The sequence below is a fragment of the Crotalus tigris genome, unplaced genomic scaffold (assembly GCF_016545835.1).
Source record: "Crotalus tigris isolate CLP2741 ecotype Arizona unplaced genomic scaffold, ASM1654583v1 scf7180000021447.437961, whole genome shotgun sequence".
In the NCBI taxonomy this organism is placed as follows: domain Eukaryota; kingdom Metazoa; phylum Chordata; class Lepidosauria; order Squamata; family Viperidae; genus Crotalus; species Crotalus tigris.
The window spans coordinates 190,831-199,080 of NW_024098515.1; the positions used below are offsets into that span (position 1 = coordinate 190,831).

Sequence of the window (8,250 nt, forward strand, 5' to 3'; positions counted from 1 at the left end):
GAAACTTTATATAAATATCAAAAGTTTTGTAAATATTTAATATTTACCTAATATGATTTTGAACTGTAAATGTCAAGTATTCTGGTATTGGGATTTTTATGTTTACTATACTTTGTTAAAGGTAAAATTGTACATTTTTAGAATGTTTTTATCTGAGTAAATTTAATGTACTGAAAAATAAATAAATAAAAGACCACATTGTCTTTCCAGTTATCCTTGTTGATGGTTTGAAATTGCACAGAAGACATTACATTTTTACAACGAGATCTCACAGTGACAATTTTGAAAGCAAACCCTGAACAGGTGAAATCCCAAACTACAAGCTGGCTAGCACGCCGAGCTCTTGCAGCGGATTGAGATTCAGCCTAGTTTCATCTTGCTGGAAGAGAGCTCTCTACAACACCATCCTACCTGCACATTCATAAATAACAGTAAATTTACATTTCTGAAGAATCCAAATGGATATCTGAAATACTTCTGCACAGGACTCACAACAAAATGAAAATTCAGTCAACATGCAGCAGATACAAAGTTGTAGCAATCGAATCCACACGCACTCTTGTCATTTTAGATACAGTCTAGACTTTAATAAAGTGAAATTATGTTCAGTGTGAAATTAAAAAGGAAGGAAGCCAAAGGTTTTCAGTACGGATGCAACGCAGATTCAGTCTTTGTTCCACCTGTTCCAGTTCAAGAACTAGGCGGGTGAAAAGATGAAGACACCCAAAGGTGATGGCTAAAAGGCTGGCCTTTGCCCGCACCTGATCTGACCACTTGCTTGTTATTACCATTTGAAGGATAAAGGGAAGCCCTCTTTTTGGAGGGCGAGATGGGCGGATTTGATTAAAAGAAGAAAAAAAGATGCAGGACAGAATACAAATATATTGGAGTAACGTTCTTAACTATTAAGTACATAACCCAATTTTTAAAATACACACTTCCTAAACTAAAGCTATGCTTGGTATATAGTTATAATTAGCAATCTGGTGTTTTGCTGGTATTGTCTAAAGTAGCAATACCAGGGAACTAACCTTTTTCTCTCCCCCCCCCCCCCACGTGCACTGATTTTCCAAACACCAAGAAAATGAAAGAGGCAGATTTTTAACTCCTGCCTTTGAGGAGAAGCAGTTTTTAGGAGCTGAAATATAAATTAACAGGATATATCACACAGACGTATTTCAGTTGGCTATTTAACATTTACCCCAGTTCCCGTGACTTGAGTAAGACCATTTTTATTATTATTACTATTGTCAACATGCACGTTAGGGTCTTGCTCCAATTCCAGAGGCTTTTAAAAAGCAAGTATGCCTGTGCAAATGTATAGCGGGTCTACAAAGCTGGGCTGCTTGTCCAATACTGGCGCTCATCTGTTAAATATTTACAAACAAAAGGAAGGGACGTTAAGAACATCCCGCAAAGCACAACTACTCTGAGCAGATCAGTGGCGCGACATCCCTTTCTTTTTTCTGGGCAAAGGGGCGGGGGGATAAAAACTAGGCTAGGCTACAAGCCGGGGGGGGGGGGCAAAGGTTTACATGGAGGATTTCATGCCAAACGTTTCCTGAGAGGCGTACACCATATACAAGAATCCGTCTTCATCCTTTTCACTTTCGTACACCTCCGAAATGGATGTGGAGACGCTCACCATGCTGTGTCCGTTCACCAGTAAGAAGAAAGCTTGATTGGAATTCAGCTGCAGCCGCCGTCTGGAAGGGAAAAGGAAGCCGCTCAGGAAAGGTGTGCAAGAAACAGCAGCACCAGTGCTCGGCTCAGCAGGTCGACTGCAGGACTCCCGGCCTCGGGAACTCCCAAAGGGATGACAGTCTCCTCCTCTTCATCGCCTCCAGAAATGATCCCAACTGAGCTGATCTTCCCAAGCATTTCTCAGCCTCTCCCTTCTGTGCAGACCTCCAGGGACTGGATACTGCCACCGCAGCCAGGCTCACAAAGGCCGTTCATAGATTTTGAAGGGGCTGACAAAACGGAATCCTCCCCCCTCCCCCCGTCAATGCATTGAATGGACCCTGGGATTCTTTTCCAGGTCCCACCTAGTTTGCTCAGGTTGGAATAGACCCACCCTTCTCGATACCAACTAGCAGTGGTCTAGGCAGATGTTATTTAGTTCATGGCTGTCCCTAAAGTACTGATTCAGTCAGAACTGAAGCAGCTCCTTGGATGAGAAGCAAAAAGTTTTCAAGGAAAAAGCAAGCAAGTCCAGTTGCCTTTTGGAAAAGCACCTTTGGGACAACCAGCAGTTTTCGGCCAGCAAAGCCCAACAGCACCTGCCCCTCTTCAGCTTTACCCCTGAGTAAGCAGAGGATTGGCTGCATTTTAAGATCTGGGTTTTGCCACAAGTCAGCTGACCCTGGTGGAATCCTGGCTGAGTTATCCATTATAGTAGCTTGTCTCGGCTTAGGCGCTCCCCTAATGTTGCAGAACAACAATTCCTAGAGTTCTTAGCCAACAGAGTCCCAATAAAAACTGGGGGCCTCTTGTTTCTTAGGTATCACAAAAAGTGAATTTGCATGCAAATGATTACAGGTTAAATACCTGATTATCTTGATAAGCTCACTCATGTTGACATGATCTGGGACCAGAAACTTTGTTTTGTCCAGAACGGGAAGCTGCTTCTCTCCTTTATATCTTTCGATAATTACCTGGAAAAGGTGCCAAGAATAAAAGCAAACGTTGGAATGTGACAGACGGTGCAACTTTAAATTCACCTTTTATGGCTGGATTGGCACAAAATGGAACTGTTTTTCTAATCCATGCTTATTGGTATTACAAGTGCAGGGTTCATATTGTTACCTGTGATTTCTACTTAGCAGTATTTAAAACCAACACTTTGAACAACAGAAAGGGTGTGCTGATATTTGTGGATCTAGTTGCCTTTCTTTTAATTAAAACCCTGCTGAAGTGTGTCCAGAATTATCATGATACATTTAAAACAAGAGAAGATAGAGGAGAAGTAACAAAAATGAGGTTTTAAATAAAAGGCACTACAGATCATCATCATCAATCCAACATTTGCCCAGATATTATCTCTGCTCTTTTGAGGCCACTGACGAAATAATGCCGTTTGTAAATATGGCCCAGAAGAAAAATGTTTAACCTAAAGAGTAACTGCATTTGTTTTCTAAGGGTATTGATTAGCCAAGCACAGTACAATCCTAGGCATGCCCACACAGTATAAATTATACATTTCAATGAGATTGGCTCCCAGACAAAGTCTATGCAGAAAGATCAGCTCAAAAGAGTTCTATCATTTGCATTTTTTACCAATTTTTACATGCTCTGAAAAATCAATCTGAACGCTATTACAGAACAATGCTTAATCCTTACAGCCTGATACAGTATAACCTGGCTCTTTGTTAAGCAAAAGAGGGGATACCTTGACAGTTTTTGTCATTGAGAAAGAGAGAAGTGCCATTGAAAGCGATTATGCAAGCCTATTTAAAGCAGAACTGCTGCCATTACTTAAGACAGGCCAGTGTTGACTTGACTAAAGAGATCATATGACAGGTATAAAAATGGAACTGGATGTAACTGCTTGTCCCATTGTTAGTTCTTTTTGGAAAGAAAACAAAAAGGAGTACTTGGGCTTCAAACCTAAAAACTAATGTTCTTCAAAGTAACAGATTTCATAGTTTCAATACAAAGGGCTGTGTGTTTAGAAATTAAACCGAATTAGAGAATTTTCTGCTACATTTGGCACTGAAAAAAAAGAAAAAAATGTAAATATTAATTTTAATATTGGCTGATGATAATATCTATCTTGATTTTAATTTTGGCTGATGATAATATCTATCTTGAGTTTTACCAGGCCTTGATTTTTCTTTTCTTGTACTAATTTTCATCTATATTTTTTTCCTGTTTGATGTTGCAAACTGCCCAGGATCCCCGCAGATGCGGTGGATTAGAAATACTGTATTACAACATTTATGAACAAATCAATTACGTAAGTTAACAAAGAAAATGAACAAATGCACGGTAATTCCTTAATTATTTACTGCTTTATTTGATGGAAATTACTCCCTCATCCAACTCCAGACACTCTTGATATCATGTCTTCAGTTAGCAAAGACCACAAATTCTGCTAGGTTACTTTTATGATGGAGAGGTAAATAAATTTTAAAAATTGCCAAGGATCATCTCAGCAGCTACATTCAATGGCCTTTCAGGAGTCTGTTCCATTCAGTTGACCCGATTTCCTTCCTTGAAACTGCAAACAGATCAGGGGCAAAAGATTCCTCTGGCTGGTCCACATGACCCCCTTAACCAGATGGGGGGGAGGGGTAACATGTGCAGGCAGCCTAGTCAGCCATTGATCTGGACAATCCAGAGGGAAGGGCAGGAAGGGGGTGGGGGGTAAGGCCCCTAGCTGGTCTACAATGCTGACAATGCCAGTCAGGCTATTCTGAATTTTGCTCCTTGCTCTGATGGGAGAATATGACTGGAAAAAGATGGTTTCATATCTTTTGCAGTGAGCAGAACTTAAAAAACTGCACACTTCCTGCAATGGAATTTGCCCAAGAATTACACAAGCATCTAACAGAGCAAAATCAGGCAAACAGTCACATTGCACCTTCCCTGGGCCTATCATTGGACCAGAGGATGGAAATCCCCTTTTTTCTTTCTTCTAATCCAGTTTTGTCATTTTAACATTGTGGTGGTGGTGGTAGTGGGTTCCTTCCATGTAAATGTTCTTAACAAAGCCCATCACATGCTCTTTAAAGCAGCGGTTCTCAACCTGTAGGTCGGGACCCCATTTGGGGTTGAACAACCATTTCACGGGGGTCGCCTAACAATGCAGTCTGCCATTTTTTCCCCCTTTTCCTTAGCTGTGCTACTCCCCTTTATTCTATTGGCTTTTGAAAGCCAATAGAATAGACTCTCGTGAATAGAGTCTAATTCTATTGGCTTTCAAAAGCCAATAGGAATTGTCCAGGCTGTCTTTGCCCTGCTGAGCCCGCCAAAAGTCCCATTCTGCAAATGATGCTGCTGAGTAATCCTTGACTTACGACCGGTTGGGGGTCGTGGCATTAAAAAGGTTGAGAACCACTGCTTTAAAGCAACGGCATCTTTCCTTAGAACAGGCTCAGGACAAGAGTGATACAAGGTCAGGAGCCCTCTGGGAGGTGGCTGACCTCTATTCTAGGTACACAATCCTACACCACGGAAGGGTGTGCAGGTTTACCCTAGAAAGAGGCAATCAATTCAGAGAATATCCTTAATTCCAATGCCCCCCCCCCCGATCTGCCCAAGCCCCTCTTGGGACAGGGGCTGCAAAAGGCTGAAGTCAACAAAAGCAGATGGGGTTCCAAGGTGTTTGAGAAATCCTTGTGAACAGAACTATTCTTGGGCTTCGGATTCAGTGCCCAAGAATACCCGAGGTTTTTAAAAACAGATTGGATAACCATTAGTCTGAAATGGTATAGGGCTTCCTGCCTGAGCAGGGGGTTGGACTAGAAGACCTCCAAGGTCCCTTCCAACTCTGTTGTTCTGTTATTGCTCTGCCTGATCTGTCCAGCTCTATCACTATTTCCTTATTTCCTACACAAGCTCACAAAGTTTTGGAAGTCTTCTGTATTTCCTTCCCAGGGAACAGACCTTTGGGAATGGTATTATTGAGAAGGGCTACCGGTTATCAATATAGGCACCATTTCTTTCTTCGACGTCTAATATGGCTTCATTCATTTGGATGAATTTATTATTATTTGTAGTAATGATTCTGTTGCTGTCTTGCAATGCTTCAACAGAAGTATACTTTTGGTCCCTTTGCGGCATGCAATCTTGAGTTTTCACTCGAGGTCCACAGAAATATTATCAAGAACATCTTAACGAATTAGCGAAAGGGAGCTTCAAACTGCATTGGAGGAACGAATTCTTCTCTTGCTCTAGATCTTCCTCTCTCAAAATAAATCGGAAGCTTGTGAATCCAGTTCTCCCTGTTATTTCAATCTATTTCCTTTCTCCAGTCAGTTACATATTAAAAGAAAAGCCAGCTGCAATCAGAAATTGAGCTCTGGAGCAAAACAAATGTGTAAACAACACAGGGCAAAGTATCTTTCATTAATTATGACTACAACATCAAACTGTTTAACCCTTTAGACCCTCTGCCCTCAGATACTGTTGATACTGTTAACCAAGTCTCACCATTAGAGGGACCAGTTTGAAGCCAACTCACCGGTATCTTTGTTGGATGCTGTTCACGAATAAGTCTGACATCTTCTACTCTTTGTTCTAAAAGGGGAAAAAGTAAAGTTATTGCTAAATTCTATCCTACAAAAAAAACCTATTTAAGCTTGTTTAAAATCAGCTTTAACGAAGTATAATATGAACCCCTTCAAAAAATACAAAGGTAGCCAGTGGTTATTTCTACTGCTACGGCCTAGACGAGGTTCTACATAAGATTTGCTTTGTAAAGGAAAACAAACAGCAAATGTGACCTTTACTTTCATTTTCAGCAGCACAAAAACAAAACAAAGTCCCACTTCTTCTTCCGCCTTACCAGAGGAGCAGGAAAACCAGTTTAGGCAGAACAAAAACAGAATCAACCACACAAAACACAGAAAGAGAGAGAAAGAAAGAAAATCACATTTAAGTCTGAATTATTCCATTTAACAGCTGAACTTAAAACTCCAATAGAAAACAAACCAATTCACAAGTCTTGCAAGAGCAGATATTTCTTTTTCCCCTCCCAATCATAAAACCTATTTTTATTTGCCGGGAGGAGGGAAATGCTCAATATTTTCTTCTGCTTTTCTACCTCTGGTCTGTCGGAAGTCACCTGCCCCTGAGTATTGCAGTCAGCCATGCAATTAGTGAAATAATCACCTGTGATTCAGCCTTTCCACAACCACAACTAACCCGGTTGTTCGGAGGTGCCCATCAGGTCGTCTTACTAGACACCTGAAGAAAGGATTCACATTTTGCTGCAGGAACCCTGGCAATGCCCAGGACACAGGCGATTCCCTGGGGAGCTGCAGGACTATTTCTCCCCTCCAGTTGCAGAGGAAGCCCCCGTGCAGCCCCTGCTACCCATCACATAACCGCCCCAGGACCCAGATCACCCGGCCTGACCCGCTCAGCCTCCTAACCTTGACCGGCACTTGCAACCAGGCGCCCTCCAGGCTCCCAGGGAAGGTGTGCCTGCCAGCCAGCCCACGATGCCCGCCTGCCAGGCGGAAGTGACGGGCGCCAGGCCTGTTTACGCCTGGATTCCAAGGAGCCGCACAAGCAGCCCTTGCACTGACAGGTTGCCCAGCTCCAGGCGGGGGAGGGGGGAGGGGGATCCCCATGGGGAGGCATCCCTGGGCACTGGGGGGTCTTGGGGGAGGGGCTGGAGTGCTCAATATTCTCAGGGGGCAGCGGGGGGGGGCTTCCTGGAGAAAAGGGCTGGGGTCGTTGGGCGGGGGCTTCTTTGATCCCCAGGGTGGGGATCCTTCCTCCCCCGAGGCTCCTCCGTCCTTCCTAGCGGGGGGGGGACTCCCAGGCAAGGAGGGAGGGGGAAAGGCCTCTCTCTCTCTCTGCCCCTCCTCCGTCCCGGCCTCCTCCGCAGGGCTGTTGTGTGGGACCAAGGGACTGCGGCCAAAGGGAAGCGGGACCCAAGCTCTGAGTCAGGCTCCCTCCCCACTCCTCCTCCCCCCCCCTCCCGTCTTCCTCGGGGAAGACTCCAACTCCCATCGCCCGCAGCCCACGCGGGCGGGGGGAAAGGCCTCTGCCGGCCTCCGCGGCGCCCCCAGCCCGTCTGTCCCCGGGCCCACCGAAGGTGCGTCGCTGCTTGAAGCTCTTCTCCGAGGGCATCGCGGCGGCGGCGGCGGCGGCGGCGGCGTCTCTGCGACCTCCTCAGCAGCGCCCGGCCTCCTCCACCTCCCTCCTCCTCCCCCCCGCCCTCCCGCGGTCAGCTGACCCGCCCCGCCCCGCCTCCCGGGCTCTGACGTCACAGGGAGGGAGGAAGGAAGCGGCAGAAGGGTAGGCCGCGCCGCCGCCTGGGCTCCAGCTGCGCCTGCGCGATCGGCGCTCTCCGGCGAAGAGGTGGACGCCTGCGCGCTTGCGCAGGTCGGGCACAAACTTCTCCCCTCCCGGCGCCGCGGTTACCATGGCGACCCAGCCCTGTCGTCCTGCCAGAGTTTGGGGATCACAACTCCCATCGGTCTCATCCAGCTAAGCCTGATGCCCTCCCATCCTCTCCAGCTCCTAGGCTGTTGGTCACCGCCAGAAATGTTAAGTTCCAAGATCCTGGACTAC

General features: G+C 45.4%; 1 protein-coding gene across 2 annotated transcripts; it reads right to left on the reverse strand.

The window, feature by feature from the left end:
• Positions 1-198: 198 nt before the first annotated feature.
• Positions 199-7,895, reverse strand: MAP1LC3B (microtubule associated protein 1 light chain 3 beta). 2 transcript variants are annotated; one of them, XM_039318618.1, is made up of 4 exons: positions 7,767-7,895; positions 6,188-6,243; positions 2,551-2,657; positions 199-1,706 (listed from the first exon to the last, which is right to left on the reverse strand). In XM_039318618.1, the coding sequence occupies exons 1-4, from the start codon at positions 7,804-7,806 to the stop codon at positions 1,532-1,534; spliced, it is 378 nt and encodes a 125-aa protein (XP_039174552.1). In that variant the 5' UTR covers positions 7,807-7,895; the 3' UTR covers positions 199-1,531. The 2 variants fall into 2 exon arrangements, with proteins under 2 accessions (XP_039174552.1, XP_039174551.1); XM_039318617.1 differs by lacking the exon at positions 7,767-7,895 and adding an exon at positions 7,101-7,326.
• Between the last annotated feature and the right edge of the window lie 355 nt (positions 7,896-8,250).